General features: G+C 41.8%; 1 protein-coding gene across 1 annotated transcript in view; it reads left to right on the plus strand.

Annotated features, from left to right (window-relative positions):
• APBB2 (amyloid beta precursor protein binding family B member 2) overlaps nucleotides 1-26,135 on the plus strand; it is a 198,340-nt gene that overhangs the window by 150,051 nt on the left and 22,154 nt on the right. Inside the window, exon 11 of the mRNA XM_069791231.1 lies at nucleotides 3,040-3,167. Within this exon, the coding sequence (XP_069647332.1) occupies nucleotides 3,040-3,167 (128 nt within the window). The remainder of the gene's footprint in view (nucleotides 1-3,039; nucleotides 3,168-26,135) is intronic.

Raw genomic sequence — 26,135 nt, forward strand, 5'->3', positions numbered from 1 at the left:
ATAGCTAGGCAAACAATTAGAGACATGTCAGTCATGGACTTTGGACTTACTGCTGACCCTGGGAGGGAAAAAAACCACTCCTTTATATGCATGTAATTCCATACATTTTCAGATGACAGAACTTTGATCAACTTGAAATATATCATTTACTTTGAAATCATGTGCTTTATTTTGGTTTAAGAGTTAATGTTCACATTTTTCCATATTTCTCTCTGTCAATCCCATTGTTCTTTGTTGGAAACCCTTGCAGGTTTTCAAGACAAACTGATGAAAAGTTTTGGTCCTCTTGAATGGAAGTTTTAATTAAGAATGCCATTCATAAAAAAAATCAAGAAAAATCAGCCTGACAAAACAATAGAGATACTGTGCTTGAATAGGTGGCCCCTGAAGTAAATTGTCTTCTTGATTTTAAAAGAAATCATTACAACCACATTTTTCTGCTGGCAATGTAATGCTTCAAGAGTGATTGGAAGAGGCACATTTTAGAGAGGAATCTGAAAAAAGTCTGCTCATCACTGACATATCAGATGGAGCACATACAGCAGAAATCTGTTATGAAGGTAGAACTGATGGCTGCAGATAGGAGTTTTAAGATTGCCTGAAGATTTATTTTAGCTAGAATGTAATGAAAGTGTAATTGGGAATAGGACCGTCCCCAAGTTTTAATGATTTTAAAAAACCAAACAAAAACACACTGTGGGTTAAAAAAAACCCACACGCTCTGGGTAAAATCCTGACCCTGCAGAAGCTTTGTCACTGGCTTTAATGTGGGATTTCATGCCCTCCATTCCCCTCCAAAAGAAATTCCCTGTAAATTTCTAACTTCTGTGTTTCTGTAAAACCTAAGAAAAACACAACTCATCTGTTTGTGTGGCTACTTTGCCATGCACTGTGTTCCTGTACATTACAAAGTCACTTAGATGTAAAAGATACATTGTTGCCATTGTCCTATATACCACAGTATATAACACTTCCCTGAAAGACTGCTGGGATTGAATCTTTTTTCATTCGCTTTCCCCACGTGGCTCTTCCCATGAGAGCTTTCTTCATCTTGGACCATCAGGTCTCTGCCACTCTTCAGCAGTCTGAGACATTGAGGCTGATGTTCAAGCTCCCAGTCTGTCTAAATAATTTTGTCTTGCCCTATGCAGTGTTTTCATCTCTAAAATAGCTTTTGTGTAATAAGGCAACAAAACTTAGCAAAATATATTGCTTCTGGCTGCGGCCAAGCTATCCCTTGAGCATTGCAAGGATAATTTTCCGTGACTTATGTTGCTTATCTGCCCATTCTCCTCTTTTCCAGCTAATTTGGATTCAGTTTTATTACCCTAATCCCAGTGTATTTTGCATGATGAACAGATTTTACCTTCTTGTAATAATTTCCTTCTGGAACAAATATATAAGTAGAAAATGGGTCCAAAAAGCAATCTTTGTGACACTTTGTAACATTCTTCACACAATCTGTTTACTGCTTCTGACCTCCAAGCAAATTTCTCACCCTTTTTCTTTGTGACGACTCTGTTTTCTGTTTGGTTTCCTTCATCATCCTGGGCTGCCTGGTATAATCCTGGCTTTTGTGTTTTATTTCCCATGTTTCTTTTTCTGTATGCTGCAAGCAGCAAAATGCTGCTGATTTGCCCCATTTGCATGCATGGTTATCGCAGCTACATCTGCTTGCGCTTCTCTAGGAGCGGCCTATATATCCAGCCTTGCATCTCAGCCACAGCTGTACTTTTTCCATCAGACAAAAGGTTCCTGTGTTGGCATCGCACATACCAGCGTGTGTCCCCTTCCTCTCCCACACCCCTCTTGGTGCTTGTGCTGCCAGCTCTGTGCCACAGCTCCCCTTTGAATCCCTGTTAGGAGATTTGGGGGTGGGGAAGAGGTGGTCTGGCAGTACCTGCCCCTTGCTGCCTAGCCTGGAAACCCTGAAAGCAGGCCCTCCCAGGGTGACGTGAACGTGTGTCTTAGACACAAAATTAGACTTCATTAAGACCTGAGCCACTGTAACCAAGTGAGAAGAGGGATTCTGTGTCACTGAGGTGAAGAAAAGGGTCATTTTTGAAACATTTGTCAGTAGGAAGTCAGACCCTTTCCATTCTTTCTGTTCATTTATAGATTCTGGCACAATAGAGAGGAAACAAATTACTCTATATTTAGCTGATAGCTCCCACCTTCTTCTTCCTATCAGCAGGAGCTTGTCTTACCTCTCGGCAATAGGCCCACGATCATTTCTGTGGGGTCCTGCAGTCTGCAGAGTAGGTGTACACTCTCCGAGAAGAGAGCTAGTATATATGATAGAAGAGTCAGCAGACCTTTTGCAAATGCTAACCATAGGAGGAAGATTAGCATTTGTGAATTAGCATCAAAAGGAAAATTGCCTCTAAATTTGTTTCCTCTACAGGGAAAAAGCATTCTCTTTGTTCTTACATGCCAGAAGAATTAGGCAGAAATCCTGGCTCCAGGATTCTGCAGCCACCAGCAGAATTCACATTCATGTCTTAATGCTAGGTTTTCCCCTTTAATTAATCTTTCTTCGAAGAGTATCGTATAAATCCTTTACATGTACAAATTGCTGTCTGTTCCCATGACCCGTTGGTTAAAGTTTATGGAAATAAAGCACGTTGTTTTAAGGAAGAAACTCTGCCTTAAGAGTACAGGTTTTGATGTGAGCCTTTACTATTAAGACAGTTCTTGACTTCTAATGTATTTGGAAGAATTTACTTGAGAAAGGATAAACACGTAATTTGTTGAATAACTTGGTATCTTGGGGTTGAATGAGTGAAACAGTTGCATTTAAAAGACATCAAAGCTTTTTGTGATTGAGATCATTTAAAAATATAGTAGTAGCTAGGTACTATCTTAATTTACTTTTGGTGTGAAAAAGATCTAACTTGTTTTCAGTTGTTCTTGGAACAAACTGAAACTTTGAGTGAATTAGGAGGATGCAAGTCTGAACAGCACAGAGATAACACCTTGATCCCAGTCAGTTCGAGGGGGGGGACATACTGTGTAACTGTACTTTGTCTGGAGTTGCAGGGCAAAGACATGTACCTTATACTGGAAAATGACATGCTGAACCTGATTGACCCCATGGACCGCACAGTTCTTCATTCGCAGCCCATTGTGAGCATCAGAGTCTGGGGCGTGGGTCGTGACAACGGCCGGTGAGTTTTCGCTCTCCTTATCCCTTTCAACTTGGTGCTATTTCTGTCTGCTGATACAGAGTACACACACACCCGCAGCAAGTTAGGTATCAAACCTATTCATTTGATTGAGTAACTATGTCCCAGGGGCTATGAGAGGATGGGTAAATGCTTTTTTTTTTTTATTCCTGGTGTTACTTTTAAAAATCTCTGCTTTTCATAGTTTATCACTTACATGATGTTTTGCTAAACCTGTACTGAGCAAACTTTTCAGAGTAATTCAGCCAGGTGCATAAAACTGCACATGCAACACTAGTTTGTTTCATATATATATATATATGTAATACTTCTTTTATATAAAACCGTATTTTCAAATATGTCCTGTAATATGCGTCTCCTGGCTATGTGAAAGCATCTCTTCCTGCTGGTCCAAGTTAAATGCGCTACTTACACTCTGACTGTATGCATGTGTTTCTGCTTTCCTGAGATATTTGATTTGATGGAGAAAAAAGTTGGATTGAGGGAAGAGTAGTAGTTTTAAGCCATTACTATTACTTAAAGATCTTGATGCAAGAAAATTCCTAAGGGTGTTGCAAAAAACTGAGGTTTATCCCTGAAACCTGACTGTGAGCTGAGGTTCTTCCTTGCTGCAGGGAGCAAGCAGGAGTAAGTGCTTAAAGGCCTTCCTGCCCTGGAGCCAGTCTTTCCTTAGCTTTCGTTCCTGACTGGTCTTCTTTTGGTAGCATCCTTCTTTGTCATGTAATATTGCTGTGGGAACAGGATTGTGAAGGTGACTTATTTAGAGTGGGACAGCGAGCTGTCTCCCTGTCCCATTGAGCATTTTGATATATCAAAAACATTGCCATTCACATTGTGTAATTCCAGGATCTTTGGACGGTACCCATCCTGACGCATGGGTAGTAAGGATTCAATAACACTAACAAGCTGCTGCTTTTTGTGTCCATGTTTGATTATTGAGATATTTGCAATAGTAGGGTTTGTTTTGATTTGCGGGTTTTTTTTGTCTCTGACTTTTGATGGGAAATGTAATTTTGGACCTAAAAAATCTTTCCCAGTAAAAGAGTTTCTGAAACTTCTTTAATCCCCCGCCAAAGTTTCCGATTATCTCTGGCTAAATTTCCAAAAGGAAAAGTGACCCAATTCCATCTTTCTAAATTTTTTACTTCTATAAATGACTGATGGTTGGGGTCTTTTTCACTGTTTTTCATTTCTGTTGGTGCAGATTTGTGAGAGATCTAGAAGGGGCAAATCCAGTTTGAAATTATGGGAAGTAAAAAGGTTTTAACTTCTTATGAATAAACTATTACAGTGCTTTGTTTGCCTCAGAAAATGAGTGCATTGCACATTTCCCTTCAAGTCAGATTTTGTAGTAGCTTGCTTTGGTCAGGAAGTAAAATAGAGCCTCTTAAGGGGCACATAAATGTGATGCAGCTTTACAGAGTAAAGGAAGCCAGCTTTGCTTTTGTTAATTTTTTGGAAGCATTTACAGCTCTTCTTTCAAATATTTACATTTCTTTGGAAAATAAAATCATTCCATTATGTTCTTTATAAAATAAAATGATGAGTCACATTTCTCCAGGCCGAGTACCTGCTTCTCCTAAAGATAGAACTGGTCATAGAAACATCAATGTTGAAAGGGGGCATTTAAAAGAAATGTGCCTTTCCTGTTCTTAGCCCTTCATAAGAATTTTGATAGATGCTTCTACAGAAATCTTGTGTGTGGTATGACTTTCAGGACTGGAGCCCACTTTTTTTGAAATCTAATTTCTTTAACATTTTATTGACCCATTAAAAAAAATAAGGTTGTAGGAAAAGCAGTGTAGCCATTATTTGTAAGTGAACTCAGACTGCATGTGATGTTAAATAGCAGAAGATCCAAAAGACAAGCAGAAAGAACAAACTTATGACTCAGTAATCAGATGTACAATGTATTTTGGGCATAGAGAGGTTCAGTGTAGGAAACATGCTTTGAAGGGTAGCATAAATGATGTAGCATTTTCTGAAGAAGCACTAACACACAAGAAAAAAGCATTTGGTGACAGCAGAACCCAAGCTGAGAAAACCGTATTGTTGAGCTGGAAATTGCACTGCATCTGTTTTCGTGTATACATTAGCATGCAGTCCTTGGGCTCATCCTGGCAAAATTACCTGTTGGTCCCGAGGTGAGAAACACCAGAGCCATTCACTGACTGCAAAAGCAACTTTCCCTGATCATGAGTTTGCCATCATCAGAGAAAAGTGAGGGGATTGTATTGCTGCTTTGATGGATTAATTGTCCAGGAAGTTGATGAAATCCCAGTTTCTGGGATGCAGCTCTTCCAGAAGTTGTTGCACATGAATTTTGTTAATTAGCTACATCTTCTGGTCCAAGAGCCCATATAATAAAATATGTTGGATTTGTTGTGAAAGGCAGTGTTTCAATTTTCAAGTATTGTAGAAATACATGTTTTCCTTTATTTTGAGCTATTTGAACCCCATAATGATCTGCAGGCCCTCCTTTTAAACTCTGTTTTGCTTGTAGTAATTTGTTTGGGTAGATTTTGCTTTGGAAGATGAAGATGTTTTCTAACGACACCTGACCAGATGATTTTCTAAGCTATGCCATAGATTGATGAAATAGAGATCTGCTGATGAAGGTTTCATCTGAGGACGTGTCTGCTAACTCAACCTCAGGCAAAAACGTCTTCTGGGAGGCTGTAATCACTCTCTCCATACGTTACACTATTATCCTAACCTCTAGAGTTTCTTTTTTTTAACAGTTCTGTGATAAGCTAAGGCTTTATGATTTTGTAGACTTAGGCTGTGTGGTGATTTTGTGTTTTGAAAGGTAGCATCCCTTGTTTTCAATTAATTAGTAAAATGTGTTCGACCTTAAGAAAGGCTGGAGTGCCTTTGTAAAATCGTGAACAAAAGCAGGTTCCCACAAATTGGTGGTTATGCGTGTATATATGAGTATGTATATGTGTAGACTCTGAGCTCCTACGTTTGATCCATGTATATGGGCATTAAAGGAAAATAAATGTACTGTATCTGTCCAGCCTTTTGGCAGACTTAGTTTCTTAGGTGATAGCATGTGACTTTTAAAAGCCACTGTCCTCTGTACAGTCTTCCTTTCCTGCTGTACGGAAAACAGAGCCATGACAATTCATTTAGTATTATTTGTAAATAAGAAAAAGTCCTCGCGCTTGCTTAAATAGTTTGATTTCAACATCAGTAAAGTCATTGTCACATGGAGGATTTGTGGTATCACAGGTGTATCAGTGAATAATTGTCAGTGCTGTGTTTGCTTCTTAACAAGCCACCCATGACATGTTTTTTTTCAGGGCTTTTAAAAGCATGTTGGAAAATATTAGCCTAGTGAAGCTATAAAAGGATTGTTCTTTTCCCTTGCAAGCTGCAGGACTGTACATTAATCATTCCTCACATTGGGTTTTGTCTCCCCTTCTCAACTGCTGGTGCGTGCCCTTTGCTTTCTGAGCAGCTCACTGACAAGGAAGAGCAAAAAGGTAATGGCTCATCAATTTTATAAAAGAGTTTCCGTTAGCACATTTCCCTGAATCTCCCTTTATCTTCATTGCTTTTCCACCAATCCAAAGCCCGACTCAACTTTTAAAACATCTATGGGACTTTAATTGCCTGAAAGATCAGTTTCTTCTCTCCTGGTGTCTCCATACAACAGCAGTATATTCCAGCTGAAAAATTCAGTGAGTTGCTGGCCAGGAGGGCTGTGGGTGGATTCAGGAGTCAATTTTGATGGGACAGAATATGGAACTGGTTACTGGACGATGTGGGCACCTGGCATGTTGGACAAAACACATAGCATGTGTCTTTGTTCATCCACTAGCTTTGTCACCACATAGTGCAGGTTTGTTTTCTTTGCATAGTTTGTGTGTTCCCTTGGCAGGCTGAGGAGGTAGTGCAGTTGCTCTTGGTTCCTAAGTGATGGAGAGACAGATTCTCTGGTATTAGAGTTTTCTGATTGTAGGCTTTCTGACTAGACATTGTGAAAGCATTGCACTCCCTCCTTTGCCCTAATAATCCCCATTTTGTCAGGTGGTGGGGATCTTTTCATCTGCGTGGATGTCCATTGCCCTGTTTCTTTGAACTGCTGCTGTGTTTCTTCTGCCTAGACATCAGGGAATAAAATGAGGCTCAGAATAAAAAAGGGGAGAAAGGCGGAGAGGACAACTAGATTGAAGAAAGTAAGACAATGCACGCACCAAAGATGAGGCTCAAGCTGCCTCAAAAAGGGAGAGCAGACAGCTAAGTGGATAGACGCCACAAGTCAGATGGACATAATCCTGTAAGGCTGGAAGAGAAGAAAGTCCTAACAACAAAACAGAAATTACCTGAGCTCTGCTTTCTCAGGAGGTGTTGGGGCAAGAGCTGAGAAAACTTTTGGGGTGATGCGAGTGAGAAAATGGGACAAATCTGTGGAAAATGTGGAGGAAATGGTGTAGAGAGATGGCTCAGATTGCTCAGAATATGGGGAATTAAAAATAGTATCCTATCTTGCTGTTTCAACATGCTGCAGGTTGAGTGCCTGTCTCGTGAGGTTATGATCTGTATTTCCTAGCTGAGACTGTGTACTTACAGATATTACCTTGCTTGACCATGTCTATCATATGGACATGAGATTTTAGGAGGGATACCTGGCCTTAATTAGACAATTAAAAGCTAAGAGAAGTATGGACAATAAATGCAAGTTTAGTGTGGTTGGGATATCCTGTTGTATCTGTAATTTATCATTCTTCTTTTCAGAAAGTATTTTGTGTACAAGCAACACAACATCAGGCTTCAGTGATGCAGTGTGGCTTACAGCTGCATCATTCAGGGAGGTGTTTAAGGTCTTTGTAGATTGCCTTCCCTTTGAGGCGATGATTGAATGTGCTCTGAGATTGAGTCTTTCTCCGATTCTGTGAGAGAAGCTTATCAAGCTGTACAAGATAATGAATAATAAACTTTCTCTTCTGCATTAAAGAGACATGGTCAAGAAAAGCAGAAAATAAAATAAATTAAAACTGAGATGGTGTTTGCACCTGCTCTTCTGAAAAGATAACACCCTTCAAAGAATATGTAATTCCAGCTGAACTCTTCAAACTCCAGGATACCATTAATCAATATTGCCTATTCCCCTCGGTCCCTGTAACCTTGGAATAAGGACAAAACATACTGTGAGGAATCGCGTAAATAGAGCATAGGTGAGGGATTACACTGGAGGAAAAGGATTTTACTGGCTTTTCTGACCCATATTCTTAGCTGGCTTTTTAGAGCAATCTTTTGCTTTCTCCTTTTCTTTAAGCCAACTGCATCTGAATATCATTTTCTGTATGTTTTGGTAGCATTTTCCCTTCTCAGTAAGAAATAGTTTAGGTGATTATTTATACAAAACTTCCCATTTATTTCCATAAGGCCTGACATTACTGTTTGCAAGTGCAGCATGTTCTAGGAGGGGGTAATGAAACAATACAGCTGTGAAAGGGGAAATCCAGTCAAGCTTACAGAATTAATATGTTTTCAAGAAAATATGGTTAAGTGCAAAAAGCTATATGTGTGCATTTTTTCTTCGATTAATAAAACTGGTTTGTTTTAATTTGGGGATTTAACATTAAAGACATGGTAGACTGAAGATGCATTGAAATAGGCCCGTATTAACTTAAAATAAGCACCCATAGTTTTGCACCAGTAAATGGTTTTGTATCGGTAGTGGCTTCAACTGTGTTACGGCAACATCCCTCTATCCTTTCTGCCTAATGCCACTAATGAGATGAAAAATGATTACATGTGACAGTGAGGGATTTTTCTGTGTTAAGGATGTGGCTTGTGAGCGGCTCAGGTGCTTATGAATGATAGATTCACCCTTTGATAGCAGCTGAGAAAAAAGGATATGCTTAGGGAGAATTTTGGCCATGGAGCTATAGATATTTAGTAACCTTTGAAAAGCTTAAATGCAGAAACAGCAGCTGAGAAGCATAGTAGCAGTAGATTAGCACAAGTACAGAGCTCCCTCATGGAGCAAGGGAATTGGGACAAACACGGACAAACACGGAAGAGGAGAATTGTGAGAATTTCTGTGAGAGAGGGGGACAGGAACAGAGAAGCCCATGACGGACAGCTCAGGGTAGTGCTGAGGCATTTGCTTAAAGAAATGAGGAAAATGGCAGGAGGCTTCCTTTCCTATTAGGAAAAACAACCAGACAAGCATTTAAAATGTGTCACTTGCTCTGCTAGTGGCTTGAGCATGGCAACGAACACTTAGTTACCTTAAACAGAACCCTGTTCAAGTATTTTATTGTAGAATGTGTTTACTATTCTATATTTGTTTTCAGGAAATAATGGGAAATATTGCATATAATTTGGGGATTGTATCTAGTGTTTCTTCTGGGAGGCAGGCTTTTTAAATAGCACTTGGAATTGTTCAACTGCAAAGCTTTCAGTTAAGACAAACGATATGTCTAAACCTGGACTACATATAACCACTGCCGTGTAGTCAAGTTGTCTCAATTAATAAAAAAGATGGCGTATTCACTGAGTCCTTGGCTTAAAGTCGTTCTACAAATTTGTGCTAGAACATCTCCACACATTCCCTACCATTCCAGCTATTAAACTCAAACACTTTAGGATACAACTAGGGTAATTGGTGAACATCAGTGGCTATCGCACGGGTCCCTCAAGAACAGCCTGAGCTGCCTGTGCAAGTGTCTGTGGCTCAGGAGAGCTCCTGACTGCCAGTTTGGGGTGGAAATCTGATGCTTTCTTATGTTCTTTTCACTGTATGTTAATCAAGCAGATGCAAAGTCCAGGCTGGATTCCTATATTTAACTGCTGCTTTAACTCTGTGGCAAAACAGTGATGCAAGTGATGCAAAAAGCAGCTGCTCTCTGGCACCATAGCTGTGAACAGAAAACATCTCGCGCCCAGGCTCTCCACAGCCCTCCTCGTTTTCAACAGCTAGTTAGCAGCTTTGGTGTTAACTGATAATCAAAGGTGGTTTAAACTTACCTTATTTACTTTCCCTGGTCATGCACTTGGGTGCATACACATCTGTTGCTTCCTCTCAGCAGAGGCTATGCTAACAGAAAATAACATCTTCTGTCCCAAACCAGTCGGAGTCGATTCAAGGTGCCTGCCTTTCTTTCACCCACTTCATCTTCAGCAGCACTGAAGTTAGACTCTTAGTTACACATCTCTCAGATGACATGTCAACGGCAGGGACTGTGTAGAGAGGGAGTCACCTATGGAATAAATTTTCACAAGAGAATTAGGCTTTGACAGCCTTATGAAGGCTGTCAAATAATATCAATTCTATAACACTTTTCTTAAAAAACAAAACAAAACAAAACAAAAACCAAAAACCAAACCCGAAACTTTACTGTATTCTTTCATTCTCTTCTTCAGACCTTGTCTAATCTAAGTTTTCTGTAGCTGATGAGAGAAAACCAAATTAGTCCACTAGTGATTTCACTTTGCTAGTCTAACGTATATTGAAGCTGCTCAGTTACTAATAAGGTAGGCGTATAAAAAAACCTTTGAGGAGAAAAGCCACAGAGAGCATAGACCACTGGAGAGCAGTGTTTTAAGAAAAATTGTGCAAAGAATACTTAGAAGCACCATGCTGGCTGAGATGTTCGATACAGCTCTTTTTTACCTTGACTGTAGTATGTTTGTATAAGCAGTAACAGACTTTTCTGTCATGTGGTGGCTTGCTTGAAAAGGTCAACCTTTTGTAAGACATGCATTTACTATGCTTATTGTTTTCTATTGTAGGCAAAAATTTGACTTCGTAAAAATTGTTACTATACCGGGCAAATAATTTCTGAAAAAGTAATTCAGAGGTGAAAATTTACTGTGCAGTGGAGAGGATTTAATTCAATTATCTCTGTGTTACACTACTTAATGAAATGTGGGACATCCACAACTTTCTAATATAGCAAATTAAAAAGCAAAAGTACAGTCAGAAAATGACCTGTCTCTAGTTCTTTTTCCTGTCCATATGGTTTATGCCCCTGCAGTACCAGTGGGTTAGAGAGAGGTAGGATGTTTCTATATATGCCTTTACTGTGTAAATATTTATATCCATCTACATGAACACATTTTTCATGTTTGCATCAGTATTATACTCTGATATCAAGAGAGCTTGGGACATGCCTATGTATTTGTAGACCACTGACAGTCTTCTGGAATTTGGTATATGCTATAGTAAAATAAGGTCCAAATTTTGTTTTGTGTCTCTCTCTAAGAAGTCACAAACTTGACTGAACTGCACTAGTAGAATAATTTGGAATGTGCCCCTAAAATATAAATTGAGGATGCTCTTGCTATCAACTTACCACTTCAATTATTTAAATGTTGCATGTGCCTCAGGATGCTTTTCCATGTTTGACACTAGCTGATTGCAATTCAAATATTTATATGCAGTACATTTTATGTAAATCATAGCATATACTGTCTTATCCATTACATGTATTTAGAAAGCATTTTCACTTCAGGCTTTTAATTCTGAGGATGGTATGTTGGCTTCTTTCCTAACATTGGCTCCACCAGGGAAAAGGGCCTTTGTTTGTCAGTGGTATTCAGCACAATTTGCCCTCTGGCAATGGAGGTAGATGGCCTACTAAAGTCTCTTTGATACTTGCAGATTGATTAGCAAAAACTTAAACACTAATTTGAGCAAACTAAAAGATTTTTTTCAACAATAATTAAAGTGTCTTAAACATTTAGGTTTTTTTTTTAACTGACTTGGGTTTGTATTTAGAAACTGTTACATGAACATCTGTATTTTTTCAAGAAGAAACTTGTGCTTAATGACATTGAAAAATCTGTGTGCTTTATATCTTCTATGATGATGGTCTGCTTCACATCAATGCTATTCATCTTAATGCCATAACAATAATTTCAATTTATAATTTGAATGATGCATTAAACATAGAACTCAATTGTGTCTAAAATTTCAATATTTTACTGCTTGAAGTTCCCCTCCCCACCTTGATTAATTTCAAAGCTGGCTGGATGTATGCTTGTGTGTCTCCTGAGTATGACCAAATTCCCCTTATAATTGATGGGAAGTTTTTTATTAACTTCAGCATGAGTTGGCTTAGTTCATAACTTACAGGTGTAGACCTGGAAAGCCTGGATAGTGCTCAGCAAAATCAACATAATACCTTTGGGAGCAGCAGGATGGTGTAAATGTTATTTCTTTATCAGGGCTAGGGTTCTTCTTGTAGAAGAACAAAATAGCAGGTGGAAAAGTAAGGAGCCTACTACAAACCTTAGAAGAATATGAAAGAGTTTGAGGTCTGCAAGGTCAGGCAAGGTAGCTGGCTTCACTATTTGACCTAGTATTCTGTTGATGTTATGTTTAACATCAGTGAAGTATGTGAATTTTTCCACTTCAGAAAAGAACCTGTGAAAGTGAGCTTGCCTGTGTTCTGGGATACCTGTTACTGACATGTGGCAGTGTTTGGGATGATGCTGTATTTGTCAAGAAGATGCGGAAACAGGAACTGTAGATTACTGTCATGGTGTAACCGCAGCCAGAAACTAAGCACCACACAGCTGCTCGCTCACTCCCCCACTGCAGTGGGATGGGGGAGAGAATCAGAAAGGTAGAAGTGAGAAAACTCGTGGGCTGAGATAAGGACGTTTTAATAGGTAAGGCAAAAACCATGCATGCAAGCAAAGCAAAAAAAGGAATTAATTCAGCACTTCCCATGGGCAGGCAGGTGTTCAGCCATCTCCAGGAAAGCAGGGCTCCATCATGTGTAATGGTTACTTGGGAAGACACACGCCATCAGTCCAAATGTCCACCACCTTCCTTCTTCTCCCAGCTTTATATGCTGAGCATGATGTCATATGGTCTGGGATATCCCTTTGGTCAGCTGGGGTCAGCTGTCCTGGCTGTGTCCCGTCCCCCCCCCAGCTTCTTGTGCCCCCCCATCCTGCTCGCTGGTGGGGTGGGGTGAGAAGCAGAAAAGGCCTTGGCTCTGTGTGAGCACTGCTAAGCAGTAACGAAAACATCTCGTGTGTCATCAACACTGTTTTCAGCACAAATCCAAAACATAGCCCCACACCAGCTACTACGAAGAGTAGTATCTATCTAGTAACTCTATCCCAGCCAAAACCAGAACAAGTACTTAAAGAATAATTTTTCAGTAGCTCAGACTGGAAAGGTCCATCTGGGTTCTTATGGCCTGTTCTCTGCAATTGCAGACAGTCTCATAGCAGTTAAGGTCCTTCTTCAGGCAAGCTGATGGCTGGTGTAGTTCAGTTTGCTAAGGATGTATTGAATTGCTTTTGCTTTGTAGTTGTGTATCATCAGTCTTTCTTCATTGATTAAGAAGTTTATTTTCTGCCTGTTCCTTTTGGTGATGTCTGAAGAATCTAAATGAACTTTACATATATATCTCCAACAACACAGATACACATTTAAGATAAAAAGTACCTACACCCACAAGAAAACAGATGCACTAAGGAAGATTCCTTTTATTTGGGGGAGGGGGGGAAGGCACACTTGGGTATTTTATTATGAAAATTGCTTTTCATCTCTGCTTTTTGTCAGCTACCATCAGGAGCATAATGAGATGAATTAGACAAAGCAAACTAAGCAATTGCTCGTGCCCTCTATTCATTTATGAAGTACATGCGTGGCTTCAAGTGCCTTAGTTTAAAAAACAAACAAAGCTCTTCTGGGATATTGCTAACCCAGGCATTCATAAATGGTATATTCATTTAGTCACTTTTGAGCCTTCAGGATTCAAGGTAGTAGTTCAAACTTTCTTCATCCATTCATGAATGCTGGAAGCTTGTTTTGTGGGGTGTGTGGAGATTCTCATATACCTGTCTGAATCCAGGTTTTAAACTTTATGAAATGTTTCTTCACTCATCCTTCACCTTCTCCCCTGTCCTTCTGAAAATAATATGAAATTTCAGATAAATTAGAAGATTTGGCACTGCTGTTGCTGCTTGATAATTTGTGATGAAAGCAGATGATCACAATGATGGGAGGTTTTAAGCTTCTAGGTTGTTAAAGACTAAGCAAATTTGTTGTGCTCTGAGTTTTGCTAAAAGGACTAATTTTTTGTTTCCTGGAAATATCACAATGTTTTGCTTCAGGATAGGATAGATGCTTCAGAACAGCAAAAGGCAGGGCAAGCTTGGGAAACGTTTCTCTTCCTGTAGGGCAGAAGTGTAGCTTTGAATGCTGCAGGTGCAGCAGCTGGGATGCAAACCTGCTTCTGCTTTTATCTCAAGTGTAGGACTACAAGTCTACAGGTCTACAAGTGTGAACCAGCAGTCTGAGTGCAGCTGCTAGGGCTAACTACCTCTCCACCCGCAAAAACATACTCTTGGCCTCATAACATGAATTTGTTGCTATATAATTTTCCTTTTGTTCACTCTGAAATAAACTGCAACCTGAATCCACGTTCCTTACTCATAAACTTATTTTCTTTTTTCCTCAAAATTTTCTGTATGTGAAACCCTTGGATCCAGTCCTTGCACACGCTCAGAGTGAGTATGCAGATCTCAGCCACTGGTAGTGGTTTTGTTTCTTCAGTCCAGCCACAGCTCAACTGGTATTAACAGGGCTGTGTGTGATGGGATAGTTGGTATTCTGCTCTGAGGTAAACAGCTTCTGGCCATGCAATAGGAATATTTGATCAGTTTGGGAAGAACATGATCCTACCCCTGTGTCTTGAGTATAAGCTAATTTCATTTACTCAGCTGCTGTTCACTGGCAGTTTAACCAGAGAATTGGGCACATCATCACTGCTGAGCACGTGTCAATCTGCCCAGATTCTTTGCGGTGTTAAATATTCACTCCCTGATTATGAGCTTGGCTGAACCTCATCTCTAGTGAGGAACACAGCAGCCTGGGGACATATAACCGAGCTGGGGACCCATCAGAGGGCAGCATGTGATAGCTGGGAGAGGCTGGAACAACATGTGTTGTATTTATACACCAGACATGCCCCAAAACACCCCTGCTGCCTTGAATTTGGCGCTTTTGGCAGTGCAGGAGTTGAATTTGAGAGCTCTCCTAGGCAGTTTTCACCTTGCCAGCACTGGCTGCTTGTGATGTTTTTGTCAGTGTAAATTTGACCTGTTACCTGCTGCAAGCTCATTTCTTTTGCAGCCTGTAGGTAAACTACAGTACAAAGATCCCTCCTGTCTGGCGATTTGGCTGCTAGCTCACAGAACTGGCTGGCAGTGGGAAATGGGACTTGGTCCAGTGTTTGCGCTGGAAATTTTTTCACATGGTTTATGGTAGCAGTTGTTGCTGGGAAGAGCCTGTCAGCTAAACTCGGCAGCCAATGCTGACTGCTGCAACTTCCATGGCTGGTGTCAAAACTTAAGTTATTGATGATCATTCTTTAAAGCACAGTTCATGAAAGAAGACTTTTGTGTGGGTTTCACCTTTCATTTTCAGAATACATACATTTGGCCAAGTAAGCTCAAAGGAATCAGAAATCAGATACTACTACCGCCCAAAGCCTTATCTAAAATTTTAAACATTTTTGGGTGGGATTGAGGATTGGTAAAGCTAAGTTTGGCCAGAAAGACAAACACAAGGCACAGCTGTAGTTACTAAGCAAGTTATGTGTGCACAAATGGGAAAACACTGGGCCCAAACTGCTTTTTCATTTTTAGAAACTGCCTGCTGGCTAAGCCTTAAGAGATTTTCATGTTGCTGGTAGCAGAGGTAAATCTGTTGCCCTTTTCACAGACAGCAACTAGAAGCAACAAACTTAGAGGAGCAGAGAGCGTGGGGCAAGGGATAGGGAAGCTGAAACACTGAATATAAATCATTCTATGATTCTGAGTTGGAAGGGACCTTAAAGATCATCTAGTTCCAATCGCATAAGCTTACTCATAAACTCTCAGTCAGCTCCTCATTCATCCCCAGGCAGAGCCCCATGCACTCCAGCTGGTCATTGACATAGAGGGTGACACCCCCTCCTCGTCTCCCCTGCCTGTCCTTCCTAAACAGCCTGTATCCTTCCATTCCAGCACTCCAGTCGTAGGACCCATCCCACCATGCCTCAGTGATGCCAATAAGATCATAGCCCTTCAGGTGTGTGCACGCCTCAAACTCATCTGGTTTATTCCCTGTGCTATGTGTGTTTGCATAGAGGCATTTAAGTTGGGCCCCTGGTGAAGTTGACTTACTGGCTGGAGTGGCTGGAATTCCTTTGTGCTGTTCATCAGGTGCTCTCCTGCTGACCTGTGATCCCTCTCCAGGCTCTGGGCATCTACTGCTGGCAGTGGCATCAAACTGGTAGGAGTGGGATGGATTGAGGTTTCCCTCGCCCGGCAACTTTAGTTTAAAGGCCTCTTCACCACCTTGGCAAGCCTATGACCGAAGATGCTCTTCCCCTTCTCTGATGGACCCTGTTAGCCCCCAGTAGACCAGGTTTCTCAAAGCAAGTCCCATGGTCTAAGTAGCCAAACCCTTGGCTGTGGCACCAGTCCTGTAACCATTTGTTGACTTGCCAGATTCAACTGGTCCTTTCAAACACCTTCCCTTTGACCAGGAGGATTGATGAAAAATACTAGGGCTAGTTATTTCACAACAACAAAGCCAGCATGTCTGTATCTAGCCATATCGTTACTTAAAGGTGCACAGGCAGTAAGTTTTGCATTGCACCACATACCAAAATCAAAACCAACACAGGATTGGAATTCAGTTCCAGCTCATTTACTGGATAGCCAGGTAAAAACTTGAAGACTGGGACATAGTTTTAATTACACTTATTTTGACAGGTTTCCAAAGTTCTGCTAAATCTCTTTTCTTGTACTGAAGAGAGGTTCAGGGAAGAGTGGTTCTCTCCCACAAACTGTTCCAGCATATTAAAACGGCAAAGTTTGGCTTCTCTCCTTAGAAGCCTTTTAAGTCGGAGTGTGACATTGTTCTCACAAGTGCTGTCGTTTGGCCAGCTGGAAGTCTACCATATCCCATTCTATGCTATTTGCTGAGAGTGAAAGAGGAGAACAGCAATGGAGAGGGTAGTTGTCATAGTTATCAGATTAATTCTGTCTTCATTTGCAAGTTTAAACAAGTTATGTTGAACGCGTATTGGAACCTGGATTAAAAATGTAATGCGTGTGTATCTTACAGCATTTAACCAGTTTCAGGTGCCCTTTTTCTTGCCCATAAAATGCCCCTTTCTTTCCCCCCCAAGTAAGTTCCACAGTTGTCAAGACTATCAAGAACTTACTTGTTTGCTTCAGTGCAAAAATTATTATATAGACTTAAATTCTTGTTAGTGCTGGGTATCCAGCACATCCAAGAAAGAAGGAGTTGGATCTGTTTCTTCTTAGGCAGCATCAACAGATTTGTTTATTAAATTCCAACCTGTTACTCCTGTGGAAATCAGCGGAAAGCTTTCGGGATGGCACAGGTTGTTGCTCGAGCGTAACTGGTCCTGCCAAACCTTAATGATACGCAGGAGGGAAGGAAGGAAGGAACCTCACTAGACTCTCAGGGTATATTTAGGCAGTGAACAAACATCCTGCTCCCAATGCATCTGTGTGGCTGGAAGAAGTGACTGCCAGAAAACTGTCCTTAACTGCTTTTCACCCTCTCAAATCTGCTGGTAGAAATGCCCGTGGTCGCGTTCCCTGCCCTGCTTTCACTCACGTTGAGCTCGGCTAGTTTAAAGAGGCTGGTTGGTGGGCATTTGCCGTGTTGGCTTGTTTTCCTTGGAGAGGGCAGGGTGTGATCCCGCGAGCAGCTCCACTGGCAGGTTTGAAGGAGCAAGTCCATTGGATGGAGAAGAGTGGTGTGCAGGATGGTGACCCATGTCTTTGCGCCATTGTGGTTGTTCCTTGGTTGGAGTTTGCTTCACCCTAGTCCTCCCTTGCATCCAGGAGGGGTGATGTGCAGTGCTGTGGGTAGCTGTGAAAGCTGAACACCCCGGGATGGAGTTTAAGCCCTGCCACGTTTTGAGTGCAGTCCCTGGGGAAGCGGCTCTTTATTGCTGGTTGAGCACGTTTGATGGGGATTTTTTGCCGAATAAAAAACGGAGCTCCAGGAGCATTGTGTTTACTGTCACCCTTAGCACAAGCAACACCTCTAAATTAGATTTACTGTTATTGCATGTGTCAGTTCTGGAAAATCAAATTATTTGGTGTGTTTGTTTTTACAGCTCAAGGATAAATCTCACTTCTAGCATAAGCAGGTGTAATTTCATTGAAGTAAATGTAGTTGTACTTCTGTCTGAATTCTTGGATTTGGCCATAAATCTTTGCTGCCTTTTAAAGAGACTTTCTCAGTTGCATTCAGTTCAGAGTCACACTGTGAAAGCTTTGCACTGGTTTTGGAAAATGGGGAGGGGAAGACTCCCTGCGCACTTCAGCCTTCCCCAAAAGATTGCTTCTGTCACAGCAGATTAATCTTGGAAGTTTGCAGGCTAGGAGCACAACGCATAGCGGTGAAGATTTGTTAAAGGGGGAGGAGAGGGGCCTCTTCTGCCGGTCAGAGCACGGGGGGAGGGGGGGGAGCGTGGAAATAGTAAAAGCAGTGGGAAGGGAGGCGAAGACACACCCCTGATGGAGCGGTGCCTTCCAGGGAGAAGCACCCACTCGCTCACAGCTGGAGCCGGCGAACAGAAGCGTGCACAGTCCGTGAGGAGAGTGGGAGCTGACATGATGTGCTTCAACTCGATACAAAATGAATGAGCTGCTGTTCTCGGGGGTGTTCGGCCCCCGTCGGTGAAGTGCAAGTACACGGCTGCAGCAAGTACACTTGGCATCATCTGATGCCCAGGCACACGCTAGCGGAGACGGGGACCAGGCAGAGCGTTGAGTTGGGTGTTTGTGAGTGGCGTGCTTGGCATTAAACTCCTGTTTGCGGCAACAAAAAGGTAAGAAACTTTAAAAGTGACAAGAAAAAAACCTCTGCCTCTCCCCCCCAGACAACAGTCTCACGTTAGGAGTAGCCTTTGTCTTGAGCCGTATTTTCAAAGCTATGGTCCATTAGTCTAAAGCTTCTGTGTGGATGCCTGCAAGGCAAATTACAGCTCCTAGTGTGACAAAGGCGAGTCAGATTTCTTTTCTCCAAGAGCTGACACTTAACAACCTTCAGGAGAGCACTGTAGCAGAAATGCTGGACTGTGTGCTGAGCGGTAAGGATTTGATGCTGTTCTCCCTCTCCTTTATCCCTTCAGATGTTGCTCATTTGAGCAGTAAGCTAACTAATGGATCCTGATGATTAATATGTTTGGGGGTCTGTGTCCCGCTCAGAATTGCAGGTTCCTGAACTGGCTGCGGTTACTGGCTGCCTCCTGACCAGCCTGATTCTGTAGAGGATGATCATAATTTGTTTTTACTGCTAAAGCTGTGTTAATGGATAAAAAAGATGCTGTAGGTAAGAACAGCAGAAACCTCATTTACTGAAGAGAAGAAACTCCTGTGTTTTCCCCCAAACATACAGTGCCTGTATAATTATTTATGTGTAATTCCCAGCTAACTTCTAGCTAGCCAGTCTGGGCTTTCTTCTTTCAGCCCGTAATTGACAATGGAGATTGTGCAGTTTGCAGTCTTTGTAGAGCTCCAAAAGAAGTAAAAATGTTTAAAGACAGAAGTATTACACTGTATGGAGGGATACATACATGTAAAAATACATTTAGTTGAAGTGAAATGGTTAATGGCTTTTTTGACAGAAGAAGAAACTTCATGATTTAAATGTAATGTATTGCCTTGAGGTCTCTGTGCTTACTTAATCTTATCTGTATTCATAAAGAATTTGCAGCAGGAGAAATTTCATTGATTTGTTAATTGATATATAGCTTTGAATCCTCATTATGCTGGGTGCAGAGGGGAAGGAAGAGAGACAAGCACATTTATCTTTTGCTTTAAACTCAGCAGCTTCACTCTTAAATTAGGTTTCTTGCATGTTATGGAACCTCATTGCTCTCCCTGTTCTGTGCAGTAATTTTTGCTTTCTTAAAGGATAGCAAACATTGCTGAGTCTTGATCCTCTATTGTAAATATATGGAGTGTTTCATCTCTTAAAACTATGGCTTTAATTATGTTTTTGTAGCTGTTGCCTTGCAGTTAATGTAATTATAACAACTTGTGAGTGAGGAAGAGGATATTATTTAGCCCTGGAGCATTTCTCAGTAAAAATTGGCTTATTTATTTTAGTAGGTTAAAAGAAAGAAAGAGGAAGATAGTGGGGTTTTATTATGTAATACCAGCTAGATCTTTTTTTTTTTTTAAGTACAGGTTAGTTTTCCCTTCTACAACAGTGGATGTATATAAATAAATATCCTTATCTATGAAGATATTTTAAACACTGATCAGCTGGAATACAGATGAGGATCAAACAAACTGCGTGAATTAGTATTTTAGATAATTAAGGTGTGTATTGAAGGTCTGTGGTGTTTCTTGTATTGTTACAGTCTGTTGGGTATCCTGTTGAGAAAGGCTTTCTGGTTCACCGTTTGGAGTTTCCTGTGTTTCGTGACATGAAGTAAAACTCTGTTACTGGGGACAAAATTCTGATCTAATTGATATTAGTGCTAGTATTTATTCGACTGCTCTGTATAGCTTTAATTTGTGTTAGAGTGCAGACTTTGCTCCAGTGTAGTTTAAGATAGGCTGAGATAACCTTATTCTCTGGGTAAATTAATCCAGGTCAAAAACTGAAATTTAACAATTCTAAATTGGGGAGTATTAAGTCAGTAAGAAGTATTCCGTTTCATTTCCTCCTATTAGAAAATAATTGGCATGTCCCTGAATTTGGTTTGGTATCTGCCAAGGAAAACAACATCCCCTTTTTTTTCTGTTGTTGTATTTTGATGTGATATTAAAGCCTTCTCTATATGCTTTAAGAAGTTTCCAAATTGGAAATATCTTTATGGCTGAATTTAATAATTCTTAAAAACAATAAACCAGAAAATCTTATATCCAACTGATCCATCTAAAATGGTGGTCTAGTGATTTGGGGAGAAGGTGGCCTGCTGTTCAAAGCTCTTTTCATGCTTTCAGAAAAGTGTTTGTTTTCCCTAACAAGCCAAACATAACGTTTCCTCAGGAAAGGGAAGTGGTCTGCAGTGGTTTATGAAAGATGCCCCTGGTTTACATCAGGAGAGCAGGTGCCTGGGGTGACCATGTGCTTCAGGGACTGTAAGTGCACCCACTCTTTCATCTCAGGTCTTCAGTCACTGTCATTTAGTGTGTGCAGATGAGGAAAACCCTGAAGAAATGGTAAAGTGACCTGAGGTTGCATATTTATGGAGAGGACTTGAAGAATAGCAAGGAGCCAGCTTGTCTGTCAGATAGCAGTATGTTGTCTAGCACCCAAACTGTTAGTGGGACTTACTGATTCAGAGCTGGTTCTGGTCTTACCAGTACAATTTAGTCTTTACAAAATGTGGATTCATATAATATGTCAGGCTGCCTCATAGTTTCTTTTTATTTTAAAAATAGAATCTGACTAGGTTATAGTAGTCTTCATAATGTATGATTAGCAACAGAAGGCTAGATCAAGCCATCAATTTTTAAGCAGAAATCTTCTTTGCTACCAGTGGAGAATTGCTTAAAAATTGATGGCACAATCTGGCCCACAAAGAACAGGGGATTTCTGCAGAAAGTGTTAGTTGTACTTCTACTCAGTCTCCAGCCTGGTAGTGGCAGGGACCTAGAAACTCAAGGCCAGTCTGCTGGAGTGGTCTGATACTTGTTGGAAGACAAAAGGCTTAAGGACTATTTTTTTTTTTTTAAAAAAAAGGTTAAAAAGCTAACAAACCCTTAGAAAAATTATAAACCACAGCTATTTTCCTTTCAGTGAAAGCAACTATATTTCTCTAATGGCATACATAACTGAAGTACATAATCATTCTCTAAGCAACAGAGAGACTTCCAAATGCACAGAAATGAAGGTTGTTACCTTTATTTGTTCATGTTATGTTGTTGAGGTGTAAATACATTTTACATAAACATTTTGCTGTATTAAGTGCTACTAGACTTTGTAGTTACAAATTAGAAAAGCAGAGTAGGGCCTCTTCTGTACTTCAGAGGATACGCTTGGGCAAGTACTTGTAACTGTAAATAAAGACGAAAAGGCTTGTGCCATGCATCATTATTTTTAATCAAGTAAAATGTGTTTTACTCCATGAAAACTCTACAGTAATTGAAAGCAAAGACATTTCATTTGGTCATTATCTCTTAGGAAGAGAGGTGGTCAGGGGTGCTGATGAAGGGTGTAGTCCCACGTGAAAATATTTAAGGACTGTGGAGGTTGGAGGGTAGACCTCTGTACTTGCTCAGGGTGTAGGTGACACCTGGCAGCCTTATTTTTTCTGATCTGCTCAAAAAAGACAACTGGGGAAGTTGCAGTGTTAACTTCTTCACCCTGTTAGCTGAATGCTCAGTCACAGAAATGGTTGGGCTGTAGACTTAAATTAACCCTGCCAGGTACAGGGAAGTAGACTCTAAGGCTGTCCCAGGCTCATGTGCAGTGCAGTGCCCCACTAAAACATTAGCAGAGCATGGGAGCATGACCTTGATCCTTATATACCTTTTCGGAGACACCAACAAGAACAAAACTTTTTGGGTTTGTTGGTGTGGTTTGCTCTCCATCACATTGTAGTCTTACAGTGGCCCTTGTTGAAGTAGAAGACACAACAGCAGCAACCTTGGAATATTTGGAGTCCAGGACATCTGTCCCAGTCACCAGGATGGATGGGCACCCAGGGGACCTGAGCTGCCAGGGCTCTCAGCATGTCGTTTCACCCCTGCCAGCCTCCCTCTGCCCAGTGCTGAGACAGACCCGTAGGCTGGTCATCTGCATAAGCACAGCATTGCTGTGTCCATCTGCCCAGCACATCTCCAGTCTGTGTGTTGAGGCATTTCTGTTAGACAGTCACAGGAAAAAAGTTACCCTGGAAAGGACTGCAGTAGGTCACCTAGACCAGCCTCCTGCCCAAAGGCAGGCAGGGTTCAGGATCACTTCAGGGCCATTTCTGGTTGATATTTTCAAAAACCTCCAAGAACAGAGATTGCACAGCCTCTTCGAGTATGTCTCTGGGCTTACTTGCTTTCTTGGCAAAGAAACTTGGGTTTGCTTTATTTTTTAAACCCTCCCATGAGCGACTGGGCTAAACAAGCCCACCTAGTCTCCAGGCTAAACAAGCATGGTTCCTGCACCTTGGTGGCCCTCGGCTGGACACCATGTACTGGTGGGCCCAAACGTGGATGCAGAAATCCAGATACAGCCTTATGAGTGCCACATGGAGGGTGTTTTTTGGGGTCAGTGGTGTTACCACTGCGCCTCTCAGTTTATTCACTTCCAGTGAAACCTCCATTACCCTTCAGCTTGTGGGGTGGGCATTGTATACCAGCGATCCACCTCCAGGATGCAAGTTGCATTAGTCACTGGTGTACAAAACCTGGGGCTGGAAGGAGAAATTGTCTTATACTCAAGCACTGTCACATATTGTGCAGACCTCTCCCGCAGGATGGTGCCCCATGAGTTACACTGCTCTCTGCAACCATCTTGCCTCCACTGTGTCCCTGGGCCGGGTACAACCCTCTGCGAGAGGAGTGTGGAGGAAAGGGGGTGATGAGGGAGGCGGGCACCATCAGCAGTACTGTGATGCACTGCCTCCAAAGGCGCTTACTGGAAAACAACCTGGAAAAAATGGACCTGGCAGAAGTGGTGGGGAGGAGGAAACTGTCACCCCCTTCCCAAGGAGGCAGTGTCTCCTCGGGGCTCAATCTTGGAGGGGGGCTCCTTTCTCAGACCTCTGCAGGCTGGAAGGTCGCGGGCTGTTTTCCTCAGAGGTCTTGGCCTTTTCCCCTCAGAAATGAGTCTCAAATCCTGTGTAGCAGCCCTGACACAATTTTCTAGGTATCGTTTTCCTACATTATTGGCAGGCTCTGGTTTGACCCCTTTTAACTCCGTCAGCTTGGAAAAGGATATGTAGGGCACCATACTGAAGCACTTGCACAGCTGCTCTTGCAGCATTTCTGGCACTTAGAGCCATCAGCAAAATCTGCCATTTGAACTGAAACTTCCTATGTCTGCTTTTTAGCCTTGGGACAAATTTTTTTAATTTTATTTATTTAACTTTAGAGCTAAATCATTTAACCGTATTTGAGTTACCAGAATGTGAAGAGAATACAGGCAACTAGTCTTTTGTGTGAAAATAATTCATAAATTACAAGACGCTTTATGAGGAGATATTGGGTTGATTGGAAAGCTGTAATTAACTGGTTAGAAGCAGGATGCAGCCGCCTTTGATTTGCATGCATCCCATGGTGTGGGAGTCCCCCAGCTGGAGCCCTGCTCGTTCCTCACTGCCTGGGCAAGTCCAGCAGCGCAACTGCTTGTATTTTTTTCTCACCTTCCTGAATTTCTTCCTGTGCTCTTTTATTTGTTTGTGCTGGCAGCTGCAATGGTGATTGTTCTATACAATTGTATCTTGCATAATGATAGGGTAATTAACATATCTCCCTTTAAGAGTTTGCACCAGCAGGTCATGTTTTGAGTCTAATCATTGATTCCAACGACCATTTAGGCTTGAAAAACTTCCAATATTTGCAACACTGAGATCTAATTTTAACCCTTTAATTTATAAAATGTTAGCAATAGGCATGGTGAAGTCCTTGCTGATTCTGCAAAGCCCAGTAGAAAGCCCATGCAGCTGAAGCGAAGGAATGAGTGGGGTTTTGGTTGGGGAGATCCACACAGGTCACCACTGGATATTGAAAAGGGGAAAATCCCAGCTCACTGCATGGAAGGAAGTGGAGCAGAGCGCCCTGTTTCTTCTTCTTTACGATGAGGCTGTCTCACTTTTGTTGTAAAATTTCTGGGAAAGTCCATTGCATTTGTAAATATGGGTCTTCTTTCCAACTTGGCTGCTTTCATAGAATCACAACAGCCCAGGTTAGGAAGGAACATCAGAAGACAATCTGATGAACCTTTCATGGGAAAGGGAGCCTAAATGAGATCGTCTAGCACCCTGTCCCTGGGGAGGCTGTTGCAGTGAATTATTGAACTTCATGAGGAGCCACATGGAAATTACAAGAGGCAACGGGTACAAGTTGCACCAGGAGACATATCGTCTTGACATAAGAAAGACATTAAACCTCTAGCTATGTACATATGCATCCATGTGTGACTCGCACTCCTGTGTTGGATGGATGCAATAGTTAACCATATGCACATGTAGTTAAGACCTGGCTTAGGAAGCCTATGTTTATTCCAGATCTACTTGTTAAGCCATTTTGAAGCAACAGATCAATCCCTGTAAGCTTTGCAAGCTTGCTGAAGTGAGATGTTTAATGGGAACTGCATCTCTTCCCTTCAGTGTGCTGTGTCTTTAATCCTGCCCTTATTACTTGAGATGGGATGATTTTTTCACTCTACTGCTTTTTTCTCAGAGTCAGTTACAAACTAGGATGATGTAGGGTCCCACATTTTTGTGCACAGTGCATGAACCTTGCTCGGATGCTCGCTGGAGATGAGCCCTTCTTAAAAGAGGGGAGTTGTGAGCTGCATGCAGGAGGCAGGGGTGGGAGAGTAGGACTAAGCAGCTCTCTTCTGGAGAATGATTATTATCCCTGTAGAGACACTATACGTTGCATAAAGTGGCCTCCTGTTTTTAAGGAGGGGTGGGCAGAAGCAGGCGGCAACCCACCTCGTTCCCCAGTGCAGCTAACCAACCCTTTGTGGTAACGTCGCGGGAAACCACGTGCTTTCTTCACATGACAGCTCCAGGAGCGCGCGCGTACCTGCGCGCTCACACTGCTGGTGTCTCATGGTGGCTGGCGTGACCTAGAAAGCAGCCAGCCGTGGTGGGTGCTGGGGTCCTGCAGCGAGCCCTCCCGGGGGCTCAGGCAGGGAGCAGGGCAGGCAGAGCAGCTCTGCGGGAAGGGGGAGGAGGGCAGTCCCCGGCTAGGGAAGCTTGTGCCTCTCCTGCCCACCGTCAGGAAAGGGGTGTTGGTGAAGTTGTACCAAGA

Source organism: Haliaeetus albicilla, chromosome 1 (assembly GCF_947461875.1).
Source record: "Haliaeetus albicilla chromosome 1, bHalAlb1.1, whole genome shotgun sequence".
In the NCBI taxonomy this organism is placed as follows: domain Eukaryota; kingdom Metazoa; phylum Chordata; class Aves; order Accipitriformes; family Accipitridae; genus Haliaeetus; species Haliaeetus albicilla.